Source organism: Citrus sinensis, chromosome 5, assembly GCF_022201045.2.
Source record: "Citrus sinensis cultivar Valencia sweet orange chromosome 5, DVS_A1.0, whole genome shotgun sequence".
In the NCBI taxonomy this organism is placed as follows: Eukaryota; Viridiplantae; Streptophyta; class Magnoliopsida; order Sapindales; family Rutaceae; genus Citrus; species Citrus sinensis.
This window is the reverse complement of record NC_068560.1, coordinates 4,279,146-4,304,398: the sequence shown is the minus strand read 5'-3', so window position 1 is coordinate 4,304,398 and position 25,253 is coordinate 4,279,146. Positions and strand designations below refer to the sequence as shown.

The window sequence follows — 25,253 nt, the reverse complement described above, 5'->3', positions numbered from 1 at the left end:
ATGTTAGATGTTAACTTTAATTTATGTTGCATACACAGATTGCAATAAACATATATGGATGCAACATGGACAAGAAACAATGGGAAAACCCGGAGGAGTGGAAACCCGAGAGATTTCTTGATGACCAATACGATCCTGCAGACTTGTACAAGACAATGGCTTTTGGAACAGGAAAGAGGGTGTGTGCAGGTTCTCTTCAGGCAAGTTTAATAGCTTGCACAGCAATAGGTAGGCTGGTGCAGGAATTCAAGTGGAATCTGAGAGAGGGTGAGGAAGAAAGTGTTGATACTGTTGGCCTCACTACTCACAAGCTACATCCTTTGCATGCAATCATAAGGCCTAGGCCTAGGAATTAAAAATAGTCAAGGCCCTGATATTATCATCACTTTTCCTCATCTCCTCCATTACTAACCAAAAACTGAAGACTCAAAGCCTCTTTTTCTCCATAATGTGTGACATCAGTGAGAGTTTGCTACATTGTTACTGTTCTAGTATAAGTATAACCTGAAGAGCAACAATAACAAGGCTTACATCCCGTATGATATCTGCAGTTCAATCATGCTGACTTCTTCTTAAATAGGGAATGGAAACTTTCCTTGGTTTTTATATTTTGAATATTCACTGCACGAACGACTACATATAAAAATATGAAACCGCCCATTATTTATATGGTAAATAATAAGAGTAATGATACAGCCACAAACTCTTGTACAAATTTATTTTGTACAAACTGATTTGGCATAATAAGATTGGTTGAATTAAATATCACTTGGCCCACATGATTTGTTTTTATTAATTTATATTTTCATTCAACCAATGAATTAATGCCACGTCAGTTTGTACAAAATAAGTTTGTACAAGAGTTTGTGACTGTATCATTACTTAAATAATAAACCACTTCCTTTTCATTCATGTTATCTAGGCTGCACTATAAAATGAAATATTCATATCTCAATGAATATAAAACACTACCTTCAAACATTGGCATTTTAGCATAATCTGACACAATTTAAGAATTTTAAAGTTTCCGTTCAAGCTTTAGCAAAAATTAATTAACCTTAAAGCCACGAACAGGCCTGTGATTATTACTGACAATAGTAAAAAGGCTTATTGCACCCATGGGCCATGGACCCTAAGGTCCAATAGACAAGTCCAAAATTTGTTTGTAAATATTTTCCATGTATAGAAGCAAACCATTAATTTCCTTCAGATGTAAGACTGATCAAAATATAATGTATTTTTGTAAATATTTATTAGAAAAATTGAATTCCATTAAGCAACAAACTCATGCTGGCCAATAATTTATTGGAAAGAAATTTCCACTTTTAAATAAAATGATTATTGCCATAAAATAGTAGCCTTTCATTTACAGTACTTGTCAATTTGTATGCATCCTATATTATTATTTTTACAGTTAATTAATTTGTTATTTCATCTACTATTCTTTTTCAAATTACTTCATATCTAATGCAAATAAAACAGGATTTAAGAGATTACGAAATTTTTAAAAATAATGATTGAGAGTTTAACTATTATTTTCATTTTAATTTCCATAAACAACAAATTTATTAAATTGTTAGATGGAAATTCACTACTAATATTTTAAGATCGACTTAAAAACAATTATTGCGGTTATTAATAAAAGTGTTGCCATATTGGTACAAATATACTCTGTTACCTTTATTATTATTATTATTATTATTCATTTTCCCGATGAGTTTGGTGGGTTTATTATCATTACTCATTTACTCTACACCTCTTTTTGGGTCTAAAGTGAGTCCCTGTTTTACCAATTTTAAGGGGATTGAAGTTTTCTTTATTTTCGGTTTCTGGATCTATTCTTATTTCTTAAGCCTTTTTGTTTCTTGCATGGTATTTTGACCCTTTTTATTGTAATTTTGTGTGGCATCATGAAATAAATGTGGATGTAATTCTTATTCTAATTGAATTTAATATACTATTTTATTTTAAATAATAATAATGTTGCTATGAGCAAACATGAATCTACGTGGGAGAGTTAGGTTGAAAATTTTCAATTCGCGTTGCACGTTTTAATTAAAGTGTACTTTCTGCATGATCGGTGTTTCTAAAGATAACTAGAGATATTTGTTTGTGTTTAACCTAAGGTATTGGAGTAAATTAATAATTATGGTAATTCTTAGTAAGAAAATAAGAAACATTATTTCTTTTAATTCTTTTATTAGGATATTTTTGGCAACAATTCTAAGCTTTGATTTTAGAGAATGATTTTAGGCTTTTCTAATTTACTAGGGTTTCCAAGTATTTTCCTATAAAATACATCTTTTCCTAATTTCCTTCTCTCTACCTTAGATAATACAGCAACCTTCTCCGCTTCTAAAATGGGGTTAGTGATCTTATTTAAATTAGAAGGTTCTTGGTTGCATCTTATTGCTTAATTTTATTGTTATGGGTGATAAGATAAATATACATTTGATTTGAAACTCCTGGTGTAAGAAATATATTATAGAAGTATTTTTGAATAGCATGAATATTTTGTAATAAATCATAGCCTTTGAAAAATTATTTTTGACAAGAACTTATCTTTTTATAAATTCGAAATGTAGGGAGTATTGAATAAATTTTATTTCATAAGATTCGCCTTTGTATTTGATTTTACATGGATTTTCGAAATAAACATTGTTGTACTAGAAAACTAAAATTTCAACAAAATGATCAAATTTATCAAATTATTTGGAGTGCCAAATGAATTCGAAAAATTTTGAAATTGTAAATAAAGATTATTATTTGTATCTATTATTCTCATATTTAATTTTACAATTTTATAATAAATATATGATTTTATAAAAATGTCGGAACCTATAATGTTTATTAAACCTCTGTACAATAGATTTGAACGTATCAAGAAAAAAATAGTTTTGAAAACATTTTGATATCAGATCATCATAAAAGTCATGGATGTCCAAAAAAGTTTTGTAAGATATTATGTCATTCCAATTATTAGATTAAGAGTTAAAATTCAGAGAATCAAACTAATATAAGTACAAGTTGGAAGAGCTGGATGTTGGAATAAATTGTTAATAGTTATATCTCGTATTTGTTTAAGGTGCTCGAGGTCGTCGAATTCTTACAAGTGTATTTAGATCATAGCTTTTGTCAAGGTAAGTAACCTCATTCCTAGTGTATTGGATTTATATAATTATTTTGATACTATTATAATTACAAGTGTTTTAAAATACTTTAGAAATCAAGTGACTTTCATAACAAAATTAATTAATTTAACTATTTATTTAAATGTTTTCAAATTTGAAAATTATGCGATTTCTAACGTTTTAACAAAATATTCCAAATGACTTTAAATGTTTAATTTATTTTGCTAAATAATGATCTTTTATGAAATTACTTATAAAATATTAGAATGAAACTTGTTTTGCAAGCGTAAATCATTGGTATGACTTTTTATAAATCCGATATGAATGTTTTGTTCACATATTCGATTAAGATTATTTACAAAAACTTGTGTGGAGGCCACCTCTTGAAGTTATATGGGGGCCACCTCTCGAGGATCAGAGTGCCATAAAATGCCAAATACATTTCAAAATATCACGTTCACTACATATGAAAAATGAATTTAAATGTTTTGGCTCATTATCCATAATTATTTTGATTCTGATTTAAATTCTAGTCAATAGTAGATTTCTATTCTAACATTGCACATGATATTCTTATTATGATTTTGATTTTGGTTGGATCACTGAGAATATAAGTGATACTATGTAACATAAGCTAATCTTTTACTTTCTGTGTATATATGTAGTACGATTTATTTTCATGATTAATTATGCTTTTGATATCTGAATCACTTATGAATTTATGTCCTTTTATTATAATATTTTATTTTGTAGAGCTTATGTTTTTAAATTATATTTTGATAAAAGGCTTGCAAATCTTTTGGTACCCGATAAATCTAGTGTATTGGGAATGATTTTATTTACTGAGTTGACAGCTCATCTTTCATCATTTATTTTTGTAGATACAGTAGCTTATTGTGAGTTATGCTTATCTTTGGAGAGTTTTATTTATATATATTTGGAATTAGGAGATGATGTTAATATTGAAGTTGTTTCACAGATATTTATTTTGGTTTGATTTGAATAAAATTTGAGTTATTTCAATTCAAGATTTTGTTGTAAGGATTATGATTCGTTAATAACCTTCTTTTTTATCATGTGCTCCAAATGTGTAAAATTTGGGGTGTTACATAAGTTATTTTATGTATTTTTTTAAACGAGCTGCTCACTACCAAAGTGAAAATTAAAAAGTAAGGATTTTGTATTATTTTCCATTAGTATCAACTCAATGATTTATCTATACATCTAAATAAATCTCCAATGTGATAGAAAAACATATTCTAGCATATGTGAGATTTTATTTCTTTAAAATTTTATTGCTTTAAGGAAATAGCTTTCTTTGTGAAAAAATTTAATCTGAATTTGATATATATGACTAATATTGTATTGACACTTTTGTTATATTTATTCAATTTTAGCAATTATATAATGAGAGTGATGAGAGTTTGAATATATAGTACTATAAGAAAGCTAAAATTGATGAGAGTTTGAATATATAGTACTACAAGTCCCTCAAAATGTATTTAGGGCTAATTTGGTAATGATATAACTTTTAAAATATTTGACATTAGTTGTGTTGTTGAAACAATTAGCTATGAAGAGAAGTAGTTCAATGTTTGGTAAAATTTATTTTTAAAAGTGTTGTGAATTTTAAAAACAATCATATATATTAAGCAAATTTTACTGTTAAACTATAGCAGAAATGTAAATGATTAAAATAGATATAATGTTGAATAAAATTTATCTACACATCATAAATATGTATATATAATATTTTTTTATTGTGTATGTATAATAATTGACAACTAAAGTAAATCTTTTTATTTTCTATTTTGTTATCTCATTATAATTGGTAATGATAATAACACTTTAAATTTAATAATTTTATTTCCTAATTGGTAATGATAATAACTCTCTAATTTTTTAATAATTGTATAAAATTCAAATTAGTGTTTAAGATTCTTGACACAATTAATAAGTAGGTATCATTCATAACAATTAAAAATATTATTACATATTTCCTTAACACGACACACCAATCCAAATCATCACACATATAAACTATGAAGTTACGACAAACAAGAAAGGTTAATATAAAACACAATCATCAGACCGGGGTGCCTATTTCTTCAAATCCTTGGAATTATGTTATTAATAAATAGAAATACACGGACTTCCGTGTTAAAATATTAACAAATTTGAATAAATTAAAGAGTGTATAGTTGAATTCCCTCCCAATTGTAGCAAGAAAAGTTTGCCAGCTCCATAAATAAAAATTTAAAATATACATAGAACAAGTAAATAAGACACAGAATAAAGCACTGACCTCTCCATCAGTATTCTTCTTCTTCTTCGTCTTCTGATTTGATAGGAACTTATATAAAAGATTATCTGATATTCTCAATATTTTTGTTCTTTCATGGCTGAAGGGTTAAAGAAAAATTATTTTGAGGTGTTGGGTTTGTGCTGTTCATCAGAGGTTCCACTTGTTGAGAGGATTCTGAATTCACTTAATGGAGTTGAAGAGATTTCGGTGATTGTGCCAACGAAAACGGTGATCGTAGTTCATGATACCCGACGCATTTCCGATACCAAAATTGGTATGTGTTGTGTTGCCATAAAAAGAATTAATTAAGGGTGCGTTTGAGATTGAGGTGATAAAGCTTTTAAGCTACAACTGTTGTGGAAAAAAAAAACTGTAACTATGAAATAAAAATTAATAATATATATTAAATATAAATTTTAAATGATAATTTTGACAAAATTATTAAAGATATAATAAATTTTCTATTATATAAGTGAAAAATCATTTTAACATAAATTTCAAGTTATAACAGTTAGTGTTTGCCAAACGTTTTACTGCTGTAACTTAAAAGCTACAGTTGCTCAAACTCAATCCCAAACGCACCCTAAATATACTGCAAGTGAAGCAATATTAGCACAAATGGATACTTTATTAATCTTTTCAATAATTGATGTTTAATTTTTTTGGATTTTTCTGTTGCATGAGAATTGAAGTTTATATGTCCTGGGCTATCTTTGGGATTAACATGTTTACTAGCTGTCGCTAGTGGGTTCTCGGGGATTCAGGTGGGCTATTGTTTTATCAATAATATTAAGGATCCTAACATTTAAGTTTTAATATTATGTGTCGTTCAGATGAATTTTATAACTTATACAATTACTTAACTGTCATCTAAAAAATGAATGTCATATTAATTGAGATTCAAGTTTAACTTTACTTATTGAATGTTTAGTATTGCTCTTACATTATATTGTGATTGATAGTTATAGAATAAAAAATATCATGTAACTAACTATTGACCGTATATGGTTACAAATGCAATGCACGCATGAAATTATAAAACATATGGCCACAACCCTGACATGACTTATCAGTCCATTACTATGGACAATGTTATTATTTACAGAAATGATATTCCCACTTCTGTGCGTACAAAGGATAGTACACCGAGGACCTTTTTGTAAATTATTTCAAAGTTTTTTACTATTTTGAAATTTATGAATTTTGTTGATTTTGATTGATTGGAGCATTTCTCCTTCCATCTCTTCTACATCTCTTCTTAAATTTCTTCAAAGTTTTGACTATATCTTTGTAAAGTTCTAAATGATTATCTTTTTCATAGAAATCTATATGTAAATTAATCCCTAAATTTATAATCATTTGTCTTCTTTGAGTCATAGACCAAATTTTTTCTTCCAACATATCTATATACACTCCTAAGCTATCTTCCCAACTGAGATACATCCTATCAAAGCTTTCGCATATAAATTGGAATTTGAGATCTGCATCTTGAATCAACATCTCTATATTATTATTATTATTATCCATTGTTTTACGCTCGATTTTGAGTTCTATTATTAGTTTTGCACCTGTCTTGGATTATTTCGAGGGCAGTTAAAATTGATTCTATTAATGCTATCCTGTTTTCTTCTTCAAAAGAATCAAATATTTCTGGATCATTAATTCCTTTTATTTCCTCATACAAGATTTTGCTTGTAGTTAATATATTTTATTAACAGATCTTTCCATTTTTAAGAAATTGAGTTACTCTTATCACTTCCGATCTTACAACATCTTAGAAAATAAACAAGGCCCAATATGCTTCCGTTTGTAGATAAAATAAAAGAAGAGTTAAGACTACTAACCAGTGTACTATCTCTCGAAATTCTGAGATAGACTTACTAACTGCCTCCAACCATAGAGAGGTCCATCGTCAGCACTGCCATAATTCCACACATTATACAAGTTCACTTCAGCGACTGTTCCACACGGCCCAACGCAACACACAACAGACTGGCCTAATAGGATATGTCTAAGTGATTTCCTTGCAGTTGTCTTTGGAAGAGTGTTTAGCAATAGAAAATCTTCTTTATTTAGCACAAGTATTGGCATGTAAGGTTCTTGGTTAATTTTCAAAGGATGTATAAGATATCTGGAAGATAATAATTTCACTCAAAAGAGTTTTATTTATTTCATTATTGAAATTGTTTACAGAGGATGGTTATAGAGAATACAAAAGTTAGTGATGGTTAGACATGTGATGTCTTTCCCTTCCTCCATGCTTTTATTTTATAGTCCTAAAGAGATAAGGTTATCTCTTTTACATAACACATGTTTAAATTTCCTAGTGGATCATGGATTTCCTTTTGATACGACGACCTCTCTCATTTTCATTCTTGAAGACAATGGTTTTCTTTTTTTCCTCATGGTAGAAAGCATTTATCCTATTGTGGTGAGCTTTATCTTTTTGGAATCTTTCTTTTTGAATTATTGATGCTTTTAGGATAGCACCTTTTATCTTTTTCAGTGGTCCCTCTCACATGCCAATTATCATATCTTCCCCACTATAATCTCCTTTTGATCCTTCGTAGCAGTAGCCACATGATGATTGATGCTTTAACACCTTACATACTTTGTGGTGTGTCGGCAAGCTGGATTCCACGAGATTTTCGTATATGCCCTTTTTCTTTTTTAATATGGCTTGTTTGGATAAAATGTTTTCTTTTCTACTCATAGAAAAGATTATATGCTCCTTTGTGGCTTCGTGGAGCCATATTTTCTCCTTATTTATCCTCTCAAGAGATTCATAGAGGACTTTTATTCCTATGAACCTTTTGCTGGTGAGAGCTTTTAGCTCGAATAATTTAGGATCATAATCATTTTAGACTTGATCTAAATCATCAGTTGCACTAATGTTTCGCTGCTAATTCCAACTTGAATAATGTGCTGTGCTGGATACCACTTGTTACCACAGTATTCAGGGCAAGCAGTGAGGATTTTGACAAAAAATCATTTCTTTTGTTTTATATATCCTTTTGAGATCATTAACAACCTCTACATTTTTTTCTAAGAGCTCTTTTATTTTCCTGCAATCATCACTGACATAAACAAGGTTAAGAAAACCATATTCAAACATATCTTTTATTAATTTTGGATCAGCTCCTGGCACAAAGTTTATCCTTGGATATAACCCTGAATGATCTGGTATAATAGTCTGGCTAGGACGAATCCCATAGGCTATTTTACCAATTTTTTATAATCATAAGCGTAGTCGCTCCCTTATGGTATTTTAACCATAGGGGCGGACTGTCCGCTTTTATCATATTGGGGTCTTAGGCTCACTGAAGATCCTTGAGATTCTTCTTTCTTCGCATATTGATCTTTGAGATAATTGATTGTGAGAAATTTCTCTAGATGTGTGACCTTTGAGCTTTGTGAAGAACTCTAGGCGATCTGACCCTCAGTTTGATCCTTAAAATGGACCTTTTTAAGCATATTGCTAATATATTGTTCTGAAGTTTGGACTTTTAGATGATTTTGCAAACTTTTGTTTGGGCAAAGTTTGTTCAATTCTTCATGGGCATCATCTATCATGGCAAGCCCATCATAAATCATACTATTGTCTTTGAGAATCAATTTTTAACCTTCAGAGCACATCATTATGCCCTTAATTATTTTGGAAAGGTTCTTCTCCATTGTATTCTCGGTTAAGAAAATCTGCAATATAATTGTTAGATCCTTTAATATATTCAATTTCAAAATCATATTCAACAAAAAACAATTGCCATCTAATTAATCTTTTATATTGAGGAAGATTAGGCAATTTATTGAATATAAATCCTTTGACTTGAGTGTTATCGGATCTTACCTTAAATTTCTTTGGTAACAAAAAGAAAGTGAATTCAGATATTTCGTTTTTAATAGCTAACAATTCCTTTTCATTACTATGATAATTCTTTTTTGCGAGTTTGAATGTTCCGCTGGCATATCTACAAATCTTTTCTTGATATGTTTTTAAGATTGCTCCCCAGTGATTATCTGAAGCATTAGTTTCAAGGATTAAATTATCACTAGAGGTAGGGAATCCTAACCTTAGTAGATTTTTACATTTTTCTTTCAAGCTTTTTACTACTTTGGTATGCATATCTTCCCATGGTTTAATATTATTCTTTTTTAATAATCCTTGTAAAGGTTGTCTTTCTTTAGCTAGGTTTTTTATGAAACCTTCGGCATAATTAAGGCATCCTAAAAATCTTTGAATTTGTTCTTTAGATTCTAATTTATTTGGGAATAGATATAGTTTTTCGGAAATATGAGGTTGCATCTCAATTCTTGTTTCATTTATTATTGACCCTAGAAATTCTATCATGTGTTTCATTATTTCGGCTTTCTTTTTAGAGAGTAATATTCCATATTTTTTTTGCATTTTTTTGCAAAAGAAACTAGATGATTAACACGATCTATCTTATTATTTGAAAATATAAGAATATCATCTACATAAACAATGCAGAATTTATGAAATTCTTTAAAGATTTTATCCATCCTTCTTTAAAATATTTGTGTTGCATTTTTTAATCCAAAAGCCATTACAATCCATTCATACTATCCTTGAGGTGTATTAAAGGCAGTAAGTGGTATACTTTCTTCTTCAAGTTTAATTTGCCAAAATCTAGATTTACAATCAAACTTGCTAAATATCTTTTTATTAATTACAGAGGTAATTAATGTATCTTTATGAGGTAAAAAGTATCCATCGAATTTGGTAAATTCATTTAATTCTTTGTAGTTAATGACCATACGAGCTTTTCCTCGTTTAATTTCTGCATGATTTCTAACCATAAAGGCTGTACTACTATGAGGACTTTTATATTCTCAAATAATCTTGAGTTCTAATAACTCTTTAATTTGTTTATCAAATTCTTGTCTATCTTCTTATCCATACCTCATAGGTTTGACTCTTATGATAACATTTGGATCTTTTAATTCAATTTTAGCATGTCTTATCAATTTCCCATAATTGAATTGGGTTTTCTCCAAAATTTTTATCAAGATTTTCAATTTTTTTTTCATAATCTGATATGATTTGATTGATTTTTATATTGTAGTCACCACACTGGCTGCTTCGAAAATGTAGTTTTCAAGTTGTTCACCTAATAGGGTTATAAATTTTTGGGGTAGTGATGAAATGATTACATGGTGTTTTAAGAGTAATGGCTTCGTGAGTCATTATATAAATGAACTGACGAAGGAAATTGACTCCTAAAAGTATATCTGCTCCCATATGATCATAAGACCATAATATAGAGATACTTAAGATGTAATCTTTGATTTGGATTAAAGTTTTAATCCTACATGTCCCTAATGTGATTTGTTCGCCATTTATTCCTTGTCCTGTTAAGGGTTTATAATCTTTCCAATATGATTTCGGATAAATTCTTGAATTAGCTAAATTAACTCCTGAACCAATATCTATTAAAGCATGAAACCATTCTAGCTTATGCTTATAATATGGTATAATTACTTTTATATAAACTATAAAAGGATTAGATATATCTTGATATGATTTGCTTAATTCATTCAATTGTTAAGTTTATTTCTCTATCTTCTATAGAATAAGGAGTGAAATTCTCAAGAAAGTTCATCCCTAATAATAAAGGACTTATTTATGTTTCATAATCTGGTTCTATGAAAAAAGGAAAGATGAATTTTATCCTTTTTATTCTTAATAGTATTTCACAATATTGACTTAATGTCTTTCTTTCTCCATTAAATCCTACATAAGTATGAGGCTCAATTATAATTTTTCTTTCTAAATATTTAATCATTTTAGCATCTACATAAGATTTTGCAACTCCTGTATGAAGGATATCAAAAGTCTCATGCCATGATTTTTCATTATTATATTCAATCTTAATTTTTAGATTTTGATTATTTTTTCGGATTGCGGCTAATATTTCATGTGATGGTGGTATCACAAGATGACTATATCTAGTAAAACTTTGGATTCTATTTAATTTTGGTTCTCTTTTGGGTATAGAGAATGATCTTTTATTTCCTATGATGATTCCTTCTGGAGTATATTCTATAGCTTTAGTAGTATTTCCTTTAATTAGGGTAGGTTGACTACTTAGATCCATTTCCCATTCTTCTGGTAAATCTATTTCTCTCAGGATTTCAGGAGGTTGTATTTTTCCAACTTTATTAAATAATTTATCAATTTCAATAAAATCTTTATTAGCAAACATTTCATTATTTGCTGAATTTGTTAATGCATACTCTATGACATATGTTATGCTATATGGATAGGATCCATCATGCATTATATCATGACATAAGGTTAATGTCATATTTATATTTTTGTCTCTAAGACTTATAGAGTATTTGGGAAATATCTTAAATATCATTTTTTTTGTAACTTAAGATTCCTTGTATTATTCCAAGGAGTGCATGTTTAAGATCTTTGATTCTATTATCTAGTATTGCTAAATTTACTGGACTATCTATTCCTTCTTGAAAATGAGCTTTTATCATGACTTGAATTCCTCCAATACGAACATATCCAATTTTAAGTCTATCACTAGATTTTTATCTTATTTATCTTATTTTCTATACCAGTCTTTAATAATAATGGTATATTTGTATTTCCCCTAGCATACCTAATTTCGATAGGTTCTTCTCTTACGGTAGCACTGAAATACATTATATTTTTTCTTTTAATCATGTTAGCAATTCCTTATGCTAACTTATTAACCGAAGTCATAGATGATTCCAATCCTTTTTTATTAATCTTGAGATATTGTTTTTTTTTATCAAAGATTAATTCTTTATTAAAAGAACCTTGTTCTTCTAATTCTTCATCTTGATACAAATCTTTATTTTCTAATTCTTTTATACTCATTCTGAATTAGATTATGAATCAGAACTTCTCAAAGTCTTTTTAGAATTATAATATATTCTATTGTTTTCACTCATATCTTCACTATCAGTGATTAATTCTAAATCGTTGAAATCCTCAAATATTTTTATACTTGCTTTCTTCTTTTTAGGACATTCATTTGCATAATGCCCTTCTTTATTACATAACCAGCACTTGCACTTTTTATGTGCATTAGTTTTAGATCTTCTTTTAAATTTATTTTTCTTGTAAAATTTCTTTTTGTATTTATTTTTCCTGTAATATTTTTTGTTAGCTTTAAAGAATCTCTTCTTTTTGAATTTCTTCTTGTGTTTATAGATTTTATCTGAACATCCAAATCTTGGCGGATCTTCTAACCTAGAGCAGCATAATCCTCGATTTTGCTTTTTCATAAGTCTTCTATCTCTTATTTCAGCACACCATTCGCTGATTCCATTTCGAGCAAATCTAATCTTATTTCTTAATGTATCGGTTTATGTGGTATCTTTGTATTCTTTGTTATATTCCAACATAATTCTTTTACCCCATGGGTCTGGTATCTTTACAAAATATAGATCATGGCAATAGCATATGTTATCTTCATCTTTATCAAATTCACACTTATAATATAATTTTTCGAAGCTACATGTATATTCTTCTAAATAACATATATTACATATTTCAAGCCTTGTTAGCTTCACTAAATTTTCTATCTGTTTTCTTTTTATTTCTTGTTGAAAATCAGTTTCCCAATCTTCTCCCAAGAATTCTTTTCCTATTTCATTTTCGAATCTATTTAAAACTTGATCAATGCTTTCATTTCGATCATTATTTTCTCCATATAATATTCTAATTTTATGGGTATCATTTAGTCCCATAAACCAATGAGAAACAATTCCTATAAATGAAATTTTAAGGAATTCTATACAATTATCCCTATCAATTTTGTGAAATGCAAAAGCCATTTTCATAGATTTAACCCAAGCGGTAATCGTTTTATCTTTATCTTTGATACAGTCTAAATCTAACCATACACTATCATGATTGATTGGTCTTTCTCTATATTCTCCTGGAGTTTTATAATCTTTTTTAGGCTTGTTAATCCTAAAATATTGACCTTGTGGTTTTTCATGAGTTGGTATTTCTTCCCTAGCATAGGAAGCTCTATTGCTAGTTTCTCCTTGTTCAAAAACTCTTGGCTTTGATTCATTCATTTTTAGATGTTCTATTCTATTTTCAATATCCTGCAAATTAATGACTATATCCTCCTCTTCTTCGGATTCAGATTCTTTATCAGATATCTCTTGATTAGATAATTCTATATTTTCACTTAGCATCCTTAGACTTATTAATTTTTTGTCTTTATTTATTTTGTTAAATATCGGTTTAGATATTGCTATCATTTCTTTATCTTTCTTTTCATTATAGTAAATTATGGTATCTTGTAAAATTTTGTTTTGGTCTTGAATTACTATAAGTAATTCTTCCATATTGTTATTGATCTTCTGTACTTCAATCCTTTTGTAATTTTCCATTTATCCTTATAGCAAATTTATTACCAAGTTGTTCAACGATTTTTTTAATTTTGTGTAGTTGAATTTCAATCTTATTTAATTTATTTTCAATTGAACTTTTGTTCATAATATTAATGATTTCTTGTTTTAATTTATCTTGATCTTCAATTTTAAAGTCTTTTATTAATTGTTTAACAAAATCAAATTCTTTACTCATTCGTTCTCCTATCATTTTGACTTGTCTTATATTTTCGGCATCAAACCTTTTAATTTCAAGTATCTCATTTATACTTTTTATATCATTTATGGTTAAATTAGGGTTTCCTAATTTATTTAATAAATATAATGAAATCCAGTTTAACTGATTATTTCCCCACATATCAGAATCATTTACTAAATCAAATGGTTGAAATCTTCCATAAGTAAATCCTCTATGCCTATAGCTAGAAGGTGGTGATATGTTGGTTTCAATATTTTGAGAAATTAACAATGGTTTTGGTAATTTATTCATAATACCATTTGCATAATATCTCATTATATTCTAATAAGTATTTATGACATATAATATTTCTTATATCCTTATGGATATTGTTTTCTGTTAATCCTTTACGTATATAGCAAAGTTTATACATAATTAAATCTTTGTATCCTATCAGCATGTTGGTAGAAGGATAATATTTACTTCTGATCCTTTTAGTATTCCAATTGTATCTATCTCTTTGTTTAATATTTAAAAATCCATTATAATCAATTATAAGCTCATCTATGTAATCTTCAATAGAATTAATATTCAATTGTTTCCATGAAAAATTATTTCTATATACTTCTCTCCTAATCCTAAATAGGAGAATAGGATCAATGTTTAAATTTCTATTTTTTATTATGATGAGTTCTCCAATTTCAAATTCATGAACTCTGGCTAAATAAAATTGTATTAATTGTTTATCATCCAATATATTCACCTCTGAATAATAATATTGTTTATGTTTTGTTATATTCTCTTTAATTGTATTACTATCTATCATTAAATTATATCCTCTATTATTAATGAAATAAACAACTGTTTCATCTATTTTATATTTTAAATCAAAAACTTGGCTCTGATACCATTTTGCGGATTAATCAACGTAAAATCCAAATAAATCCAAATAAGGAGGTATATGATTAATTTTCAAGATTTTATCAAAATTTTGTAATTATCCTTTTTCAAAACTCACAAATTTGTACAATCTTTTGTGCAATTCTCAGTGAGAATGTCTTTTTCCTATTATTTATGTTACACTTTAGGCTTCTTTTCCTGAATTTTTTACTCATTTAAATTACTAAAAGTCCATTAATTAGCTTTTACATAACTGTTATCAATGGTATTGATGAATTTTTACATAACTTCTGTTTTAGTCTATTGCAATTTTATGACTAAAGTGTGAGCACACCATTTGTCCATTTGGACTTTAATGTTCTCCTGGTCTGATATAGGGACTCTTCCATGTCTCTTTCATGCTGAATGAAATTAAATAACTCTATTAATTTTTTTTTTGATTAAGAGGGGCTCTAAACAGAGCTAAGGAATAACAAAGCGGGGATAGACTACCCCATAATTATCTTGGGACATAAACTGAAGCACTCCTTTAGGAGGAGAGTTCAAAACATGAAGCTCTAGCAGGAGGGAACAAGCTAAAGTAGCCAAATAAGCCGCTGCAAAATTAGCCTCCCTGTAAACATGAGTAATCTCCACCCGCCAGTTGTGACGAAAACCCTTCGAGGCTGCCCCCTGTACATTCCAAAAAAGAATTTGTAACTTCATGATAAAGATTGGAGAAGAATAGGACCTTACTGCAGCGGCTGAGATGCCTCTTCCGCTAGGTCCATGGCCGTTTCTTCATCAAGGGACACATCACCTTCTGCAGAGTCAGCCCCGTCCTCACTTGTAGCCACATAATCACTATCATTCGCGTCGTCTTCCATGTCCATGTTAGCAGCTAACCCCGTGAGATTGGGAGGGTCACCGTCTAATTCGGACAGAGTGATATGCCCACCAACACTGTTTTGGCCATTGGAAGTTTTAGGATGGACATCAGTACAAGGGGGGTGAGCAGCGGCGCAATCAGTAGAGAACGAGATGGCCGAATGATGGAGGGGGTTTAAACTAGTAGGAACGTGCACATGCAGAGGTAAAGGATTAGGGCTCGCATAGTTTGCATGGAGGTTGGTAACACCTCGTGAGACGTGTGTGAAAAATGCTTTGGGGAGCTGTGTTTTCTTTAGTATGGGTTTTCGCATGCAGTCCAGTAGATGTTCCCATGTGTCTCAGTTCTGTTGGCTTAGCTGACTTGTGGCCATCTTTCCTTCTAGTGGGTTTACTTTTTGTCGACAAAGTAGGGCTAGAATTAATAGTATTGTTCTCTCGATGTGTCTGTTCTATATGGGCATCCTGTTTCTCCTCGTGGTTTGATTCTCCTTCCCCGAGATTAGCTAAGATATTGAATCTTGATTCCTTCCCATACTGCCCCCGAGAAACTTGCTCAGTTGCCTGACTGGAATTGCTGTCCTTCTCCACTCTCGGCTTTCCTTTGCGAGCCACTACCATCCATGGCCCGAATTTTGGCTCATTTTGGCTGTTGTTTCCGGCCTTACTCATCCACTGTTGCTCCGCCGGACCACCTGGTATTGGCACATCGTCCTCAGTCAGACCATTATTCTCCCTCTCTGAACAGTTTTCTATGTAATGGCCGTACTTTCCACAGTGGAAACAAATAACCGGAAGATTCTCGTATTCAACTCTCTGTATTTTACCATCCAACTGAAACTGTAAAATCAGAGGACTCTTAAGATCTATTTCTACTGCTATTCGAGCGAATTTACCCCTCTGTGCAGATTCTGTAGTGTAGTCGATACGGATAACCGAACCAATGATTTGCCCAAGCCGTCGGAGTATTTTCTTGTGGTAATAATGCAGAGCCATGCCCGGAAGACGAATCCAGGCCACCACTTTATCTATCTCCCCTTTAGAACTATCAAAGTGAGGTGACCATGGTTGTACCGTCAGATAATGGGCCATAACAGTCCAAGGTCCAGATGTTAAAACATAATCTGCATCTCCTGCATTCTTGAAACGGACCAAGTAAAAATCATTCTCTAGATCAATGATGTTAAATCCCGGTGTCAAGTTCCACAGCGATTCCAATCTGTTACACAAAGCCTTGTATCCAATGCGGCGACCCAATAGTTTAACCACAACTGTATTCTGCCAAGGCTTGATCAACTGCTCATGAACTTTCGGTGAAAAGGTTATGGATGGCATAGAATCAGTATTCATAAAAATTACATTCTCTGGTTTTAAATCTAGATCTTCGTCGCTGCCAAACAACTCTTCCTCTGTATCCTTTTGTGACTTCATTAATTGATCTCGAAAGGATAGGCGCTCAGAAGTTTCACCAGCATCACTTTGAGCCCTAAACTTGGCCTTCTTGGTGGAGCGATCATCAGCCATGGGCGGGGGAGGGGTTTTCTCAAAGCTTTCCATTTTAAAGTTCAAATAACTCTATTAATTAATTTGGAGAAGGAACAAAACACCCTACCCAATAAAGAGACACCCCTCCCCCCCCAAAAAAAAAAAAAAAACACTAATGCATGTACTATAAGTGATGGCTTAAACGTGCTCCTCTAATGGGAACTACAAATTATAGTTAGATCTTTCTTAGCCAAATTTTATTATTTACAAGGTTGACACAACTTGGGGATATGTCTATAGCACTGGGCATGACTGCAGTAATTCGTAGGAAGGACAATTAAGCTATATAGAATTTGCCACTTGTAAATGCTTACAAGTATTTGAGTCTAAGGTGATGTTATTGTGAGTATTGATGTGAAATCTTTTGTGGTTTAATGCTAGTTGAGGCACTGAATAAGGCAAGGCTGGAGGCTACTGTTAGACCAGAGGGGAAAATGAAATCTCAGAAGAAGTGGCCCGCTCCATCAGTCATGGCTTCTGGATTGTTATTTGCACTATCATTTCTAGGATACATTTATCATCCATTGCAATCTTTGGCAGTCGCTGCAGTCATCTTTGGACTCCCTGCAATATTAATAAGAAGCATAGCATCAATTAAGCGCCTCACTTTTAATATAAATGTTCTTGTTCTGATGGCAGGTACTCCTCCTGAATTTCTTCAAATATTGAATTGAAGTCAATAAAATTGAAGAAAGGGTTACTTGTTTTTCATATTTTGTTTGGTAATGTTCAGCTGCGGGAACTCTTGCTCTGGGAGATTATGTGGAAGCTGGTTCTATTGTCTTTTTATTCTCTATTTCTCAGTGGCTTAAGTCAGTGGCAAGCTACAAGGTCTGGTTCCATCTTTCTCTGTCAACGTGCCTTTTTGGCATCATTTGATTTTCTGTTTCCGAGGGGTTGTTTTTGTTTTTTTTTTTCGGGGGAGGGGGGGAGAAGGGAAGAAGATAGAAAATGTTTGGTGTTGTTGTTTGGAAATAACCGACAGCTAGAAAATGAATCTTGCCCTATTTAAGTTTTGTAAGCAATCTGCAACCATTCAATTATTTTCTTATTTCTCCTCTCTATTTCTGGTCCTACATCAATGGCGTTCTAAAATTTGAATTTTGTGTATAATTCATAGGCTATCGCGGCCATGTCGTCTTTGACAAGCATGGCTCCTCAGAAGGCCATAATTGCCGAAACTAGAGAACAAGTTGATGTGAATACAGTGAAGGTGAATACGATCCTTGCCGTCAGGGCCGGTGAAGTAATTCCCATTGATGGAATTGTTGTTGAAGGTAAATGTGAGGTGGATGAGAAAACATTGACCGGAGAGTCGTTCCCCGTTGTCAAAGAACAAGACTCTCCTGTTTGGGCTGGCACCATCAATTTGGACGGTCAGTTCTTTCACACTTTAATAGCTTCATCAATGTTACAATCAAGAGATTTGACTGCTTGTGTATGTATCTCATCTTTCTCAGGTTATATCAGTATAAAAACTACTGCATTAGCAAAAGACTGTGTGGTCTCAAGAATGGCGGCACTAGTAGAAGAGTCTCACAAAAAGAAGTCACGAGCTCAAACATTTATAGAAAGCTTTGCAAAGTACTATGTTTGGGAGAAATACGTCGACGAGACCAGGCATGGTGAGCAGATATCTGATGGCAGAGTTCTGCGAACCGGTATGTCCCGTAAAAGCCTGGTGCGCGGGGGAACAAGAGCAGAAATATCCTGCTCATCCACGAGGCCAATTTCCTGTAAGGAGCATAAGGCCATTCCGGCTAGAAGTCGAGAGGCGAGGAGACCCGGTCGACGGCAGTCGGCAAGACAGGCTCCCCAGCCCGAGAATCTAGGTACGACAGCCACGCTTTTCCCAGAACCGTGGCGTAACACGCAAGATCTCACAGAACCACGACAGCCACGCTTTCCCCAGAACCGTGGCGTAACACGCAAGATCCCGCGTTTGCCCATAACGCAGCAGTCAGAGTCCCATACTGTCTCGAAAAAAGCGGAAGACTCGGATTCAGGGGAAGCCTATAAAAAGGTAGCCAACGAAGGTAAAAGGGTTAGCAAATTTTGATTCTAAAGAAGAGAAAACAACCTAACAGCCATAAGATTTGTGGCAAGCATTCCCCGAACCTTCATATCTGACTTGAGCGTCGGAGGGTTTGCGCCGGGAGAACCACCGGCGCACTCTGACTTGTCTGTGTGCGCAGGAACCTCTGGAGAAGAAGCCTTGAGAGGAGACCCCCTGGTCGTGATGAAGTTGATCGAGCAGAGATCCTGATCGTAGAACGAGGAGAACCGAAATCTCGCATCAACATTTTGGCGCCGTCTGTGGGGAACAGTGAGCAAAAAGCTTCTGTTGATAGCAAGGAGAGGGGTGAAACAAGTGAAAAGCGATGGAGACAGGAGGAAGCAGTGCACAAGGGGGAGATAGGAGGCTTAACGATTCCGTGACGCTGAGGGAGATAGTCAGTGAGGCACGGGAAAAAGTCATGTTCGACCGGATGGAACGGATGGAAAAGCAGATGGAAATCCTGACAACCATCCTGCATGAGCTGCAGAGCGAGCGAGGGGTAACCCAAGAGGGAAGGGTGAGAGGAGGTGGAGTGACACCAGGTCCGGATAGTGCGGGGAAAAGTCAAACCACCGGGAGATTTGGTGGTGAGAGGGGTAACGTACCTCTGCGGGGAGAATTTCATAGAGAACGAGAGCAGTCCCCGGCAAGACAGACTGGTGATGAGGACGACGGGGTGGTGAATGCAGAGGAAACAGAGTTGAGGCAACACGTGCATGATGTAGAGCAAGAGCGAGATCAAGTTGCAGCACATGACCCTGGTCGTGCAGTGCAGCTGGAGGAGAAAGTGCGCAGACTAGCGCAGATAATTGACGACATGCAAGGAAGGAACAGAGCCCCTGGTTGGAGGATAATGCTGGACGGAGAATCACCGCTCGCAGCAGAGATCATGAGGGCAGTTATTCCAAGAGATTTCCGCCTCCCAGACCTCAGATACTCGGGAAGAACTGACCCGCTGGTGCACATAGAGCGCTTCAACGACAGAAACCGGGGTGCAAGGATTATCTCAATCCCAAAGGTGCAGGGTGTTCCCACTCTCCCTTGAGGGACGTGCACGAGAATGGTACAGGAAACTTCCTCGGGGCAGCATTAAAACCTTCGAGCAGATGTGCCAGGAATTCGCGGAGCAGTTTAGTGGGGCAATGGCACCGGAAGATGACATGATGGAGCTGAAAAGCATGAAACAGGGGGAGCAAGAAACCCTTCGGGAATTCATCAAGAGGTTTCATCGGGCTGTCCTCGACTTGGGGGCCTTCAACCACCCTCAGGCGTTAAGGGGATTGAAGGAAGGGGTGAAGATAGGAAGGCTGTGGTACAATTTGAGAAGCCCAGCTATTCAAACGTATGCAGCCGCATACGAACAGGCTAAGAGAGACATCGAGATTGAAGAGGAGAAAGCTGCACGGATTAAGACAGACCAGTTAGAAGGGTTGGAGAGGAAAGAGAAGAAAGCATTATCGGGGAATGGGCCGATCAGGAGGAGGGACCACCAGGCCTCCGGTAGTGGAGCAGGAGGTCGGGTAGCCGCTTACCAGCCTCATCAAAGGCCACCACAGTATCAGCGCAGCAGGGCGCAGCCTCCTTGTTCCCCAGCTAGGGAGCCTTGGAGAAGGCATGAGTCGGCATCTGGTGATCTTCATCAACACCCCCATGGTAGCAGAGCGAGCAGACTAGAAGTACTTCCACCGACCCCAACTCAGAGCGGGGCAAACAGAGAAAGAGCAGTGCACCTGATCGACCAAAACCCAGACTACGGGCGGTACACTTCCTTGAAGATGTCCCTGGACGAGGTGTACGAGGCCATAAAGGATCGAGGGCTGCTGCACCTCCCTACACCAATAACAAAGCTACCCAACAGGAGGGATAGAGGACGTTATTGTAAGTTCCATGACACCCATGGCCATACCACAGCAAAGTGTAGAGATCTCAAGACCCAGGTCGAAGATTTGGTGAGAAATCGGTACCTGGACGAGTTTATGGATGGGACTTTCCCGATGGTAGCCACAACGGGTGATGGGGAGCAGAATGGCGGAAACGTGAGACGCGAGCAACCCGCAGTAAGGGTGATAGCTGGGGGCCCGACATTGGCCGGAGATTCCAACAGATCGAGAAAAAATTATGCTAGGTACGCCATGACCAGTAAAGAGGTACTCCTCAACACCCCAACAGCCAAACGAGCAAGGGTCAGGCAAGTGCCAATCATGTGGACGGATGAGGATGAGGAAGGAATTCTATACCCCCACGAGGATGCTTTAGTCATCAAGGCTACTGTCGCTAGCAAGAAGTTTGACCGGATACTGATTGATACAGGGAGCTCAGTTGATGTGTTATTTAAGTCAACCCTGGAAGAGATGGGAATAGCCGACCGGAAATTGGAACACACCAATACCTCCCTGAAGGGGTTCGGGGGAGGAAAGCTGGTCCCTCTGGGCGTGGTCGAGCTGCCTATCACAATTGGGAGCTCCCCGACAGAAAGAACAATGATACTGGACTTTGTCGTAGTGGATGAGGAAGGTACTTACCAGATGATCCTAGGTCGGCCATTTTTAAGGATGAGCAAGGCGGTGTTGTCCAACCATTATCTGGCTCTGAAGTACCGGGTGAATGGGGTAGTAGGAGTGGTACGAGGAGACCAGAGAATCGCAAGAAGCTGCTACTCCTCGGCAGCAAGGGAAGCAATGCAGATAACATCCCTCGATTCCCGAGTGGAAAACAAGAAGGGCAGACAAGAACCTGTAGAGGATCTGGAAGCAGTAAGCCTGGGACCAGAGAACCCGGGAAAGACGATCAGAATCGGGTCGAGACTTAAGGGAGAGCAAAAGCAGGAGTTGGTGAAATGCTTACAGGCTCATGCTGATGTGTTTGCTTGGACACATAAAGACATGCCAGGGATTGACCCTGAGGTAGCATGCCATAAGCTGGCAATAAAGAAAGGTGCCCGGGCAGTAAGGCAGAAGAGGAGGTGCTTCAACCAGGAGAGGTATGAGGCTATAAATGGCGAGGTGGAGAAGCTCTTGAGAGCAGGGTTCATTCGGGAAGTCAGTTACCCTGAGTGGATATCGAATGTGGTGCTGGTAAAGAAGGCAAACGGCAAGTGGAGGATGTGTGTGGATTTCACAGACCTCAATAAGGCGTGCCCAAAGGACAGCTTCCCTTTACCAAAGATCGATCAGCTAGTAGATTCAACGGCTGGACATGGTCTGCTTAGATTCATGGACGCGTTCTCGGGATACAACCAGATCCCCATGTACGAGCAGGATGAGGAGAGCACAGCTTTCATCACTAACCAAGATTTGTTCTGTTACAGGGTAATGCCGTTCGGTCTCAAAAATGCTGGGGCCACCTATCAAAGGCTGGTGAATAAAGTCTTTAAGCCGTTAATTGGGAAAACCATGGAGGTGTACGTGGATGACATGATCACCAAGTCCAAGATCCCGAAGGAACATGTCAGACACCTCGAGGAGACATTCGAGCTTTTGAGGAAGTATAAGATGAAGCTCAACCCGGAGAAGTGTGCTTTTGGGGTCGAGTCGGGGAAATTCCTCGGGTTCATGGTGAGCCATAGGGGGATTGAAGCAAATCCCGAAAAAATCCAGGCGATTGTGCAAATGACGTCTCCTCGTAACCTGAAGGAGATGCAAAGCCTCACGGGGAGGTTGGTGGCGTTGAGCAGATTCATATCCAAGGCTACAGATAAGTGTCAGCCATTCTTTCAAGTGATAAGGAGGGGAAAGAAAACAGAATGGACCCCAGAATGCGAGGAAGCCTTCCGGAACTTGAAGCAATACTTGCAGCAAGCTCCGCTGCTGTCCACACTAAGGGATGGGGACAAGTTATATCTGTATTTAGCGATATCGGATCGGGCCGCCAGTTCTGTTCTGGTGAGAGAGGAAGAAGGAGTTCAGTATCCGATATACTACACCAGCAAGGCCTTGCTCGACGCTGAGACCAGATACCCGCCGTTGGAGAAATGGGCACTTGCCCTTGTGATTGCTGCTCGGAAGTTGAGACCATATTTTCAAGCATTCCCGGTCTCGGTAATAACAAACCAGCCATTGCGTCAAACTCTGCACAAGCCAGATGCCTCTGGTCGGCTCGTCAAGTGGGCTGTAGAGCTGAGCGAGTTCGACATAGACTATAAACCCCGCGTAGCGATAAAAGCCCAGGCAGTGGCCGATTTCATAGCTGAATTCACAGAGCCCGAAGTATGCTTAAATCAACAAGATGCGGTTATAGGCAATGACGAAACTCAAGTATGGCAGGTATTTGTGGATGGGTCATCAGGGGAGCGGGGTTCAGGAGCAGGGATTGTCTTGGAAGGCCCCGAGGGGGAGGAGATCTCTTATGCTATAAAGTTGGAATTTGCAGCTACGAATAACCAGGCAGAGTATGAAGCCTTGATAGCAGGTCTGGAATTGGCTAAGGCCGTGAAAGCAGACAGAGTTAAGATCAGAACTGATTCCCAGTTGGTTGCGAATCATGTCAGTGAAAGATTCCAACCAAGGGAGGAGAAGATGGAACAGTACGTGAAGATAGTCAGGCAGATGATGGGGAAGTTCGAAACCGTGGAGGTGATACAAATCCCCAGGGAGCAGAATAGTCGAGCAGACATTTTGGCTAGGATGGCAGCAGTAGCCGACCCAAAAATGCCCAAGTCGGTCCCTCTGGAGGTGAAGTCCAGCCCGAGTATCGATCAGAATTTGGGGGTGTTACAGATAGAACAAAAACGCTCGTGGAGGGACCCGATAGTTTCATACCTTAGAGACGGGGTATTACCACCAGATAAGGTGCGAGCTCACAAGCTTAGAGCCCAGGCCTCGAGATACACGATGATTGATGGGGTACTGTATCGGCGAGGATATACACTACCGTTCCTTCGGTGTTTGGATGAGGACGACGCGGATTACGTACTGAGAGAAGTACATGAAGGAATTTGCGGAAATCATTCTAGCGGGAGGTCCCTGGCCCACAAGGTTCTAAGGCAGGGATATTTCTGGCCGACAATGCACCAGGATGCGCAAGAGAAGACCAGGAGTTGTGTAAGCTGCCAGAGTTTTGCAAATTTCTCTAACCAACCGCCAGAGAAGCTCACCTCCATGACCTCCCCCTGACCATTTGCTCAATGGGGAATTGATCTGATCGGCCCATTGCCAAAGGCACGAGGAGCTGCAACACATGCAATAGTTGCTATAGATTACTTCACGAAGTGGGTAGAGGTAGAAGCCCTTAGCAGGATCACAGAGAAGAAAACAACAGACTTCGTGTGGAGAAACCTGGTCTGTCGATACGGGATCCCTTATGCCTTGGTAACGGACAATGGCAGGCAGTTCGATAATCACAGCTTCCGGGAGTTCTGCCAGAACCTCGGGATAGAGCTGAAGTATTGCTCGCCTGCTCACCCTCAATCGAATGGACAAGTAGAAGCAGCCAACAAGACCATCAAGAGACTTTTGAAAACCAGGCTTGGAGCAAAAAAGGGTGCGTGGGTTGACGAGCTGTCAGGTGTGCTATGGGCATACAGAACAACCCACAAAACCGCAACTGGGGAGACACCGTTCGCTTTGGCCTTCGGACATGAAGCGGTCGTGCCGGCTGAGATAGGGACGACCATACACCGGACAAGTCATTTCAATGAACAGGAGAACGATGAGCAGATGTGTTTGAATCTTGACCTGCTAACGGAAAGGAGGGAGCAAGCAGCCGAGCGGTCAGTCATTTACCAACAGAGGGTTGCTCGATATTATAACCAGAAGGTGAACATACGGCAATTCGGGGTCGGAGACTGGGTACTGAGAAGAGTGAATCAGAGCACCAAAGATTCGACTCAAGGAGTGCTGGGACCGAATTGGGAGGGGCCAT

General features: G+C 36.0%; 1 protein-coding gene across 2 annotated transcripts in view; it reads left to right on the top strand.

The window, feature by feature from the left end:
- Positions 1-25,253, top strand: part of LOC102627235 (ent-kaurene oxidase, chloroplastic-like) — a 74,674-nt gene that overhangs the window by 2,659 nt on the left and 46,762 nt on the right. Inside the window, exon 7 of one of the 2 annotated variants that reach the window (XM_052441859.1) lies at positions 39-556. The exons of the other annotated variant lie outside the window; for it this stretch is intronic. Within the exon in view, the coding sequence (XP_052297819.1) occupies positions 39-356 (318 nt within the window). The 3' untranslated portion in view covers positions 357-556. Of the gene's footprint in view, positions 1-38; positions 557-25,253 lie in introns of those variants that run through there. 2 annotated transcript variants of the gene reach the window in all.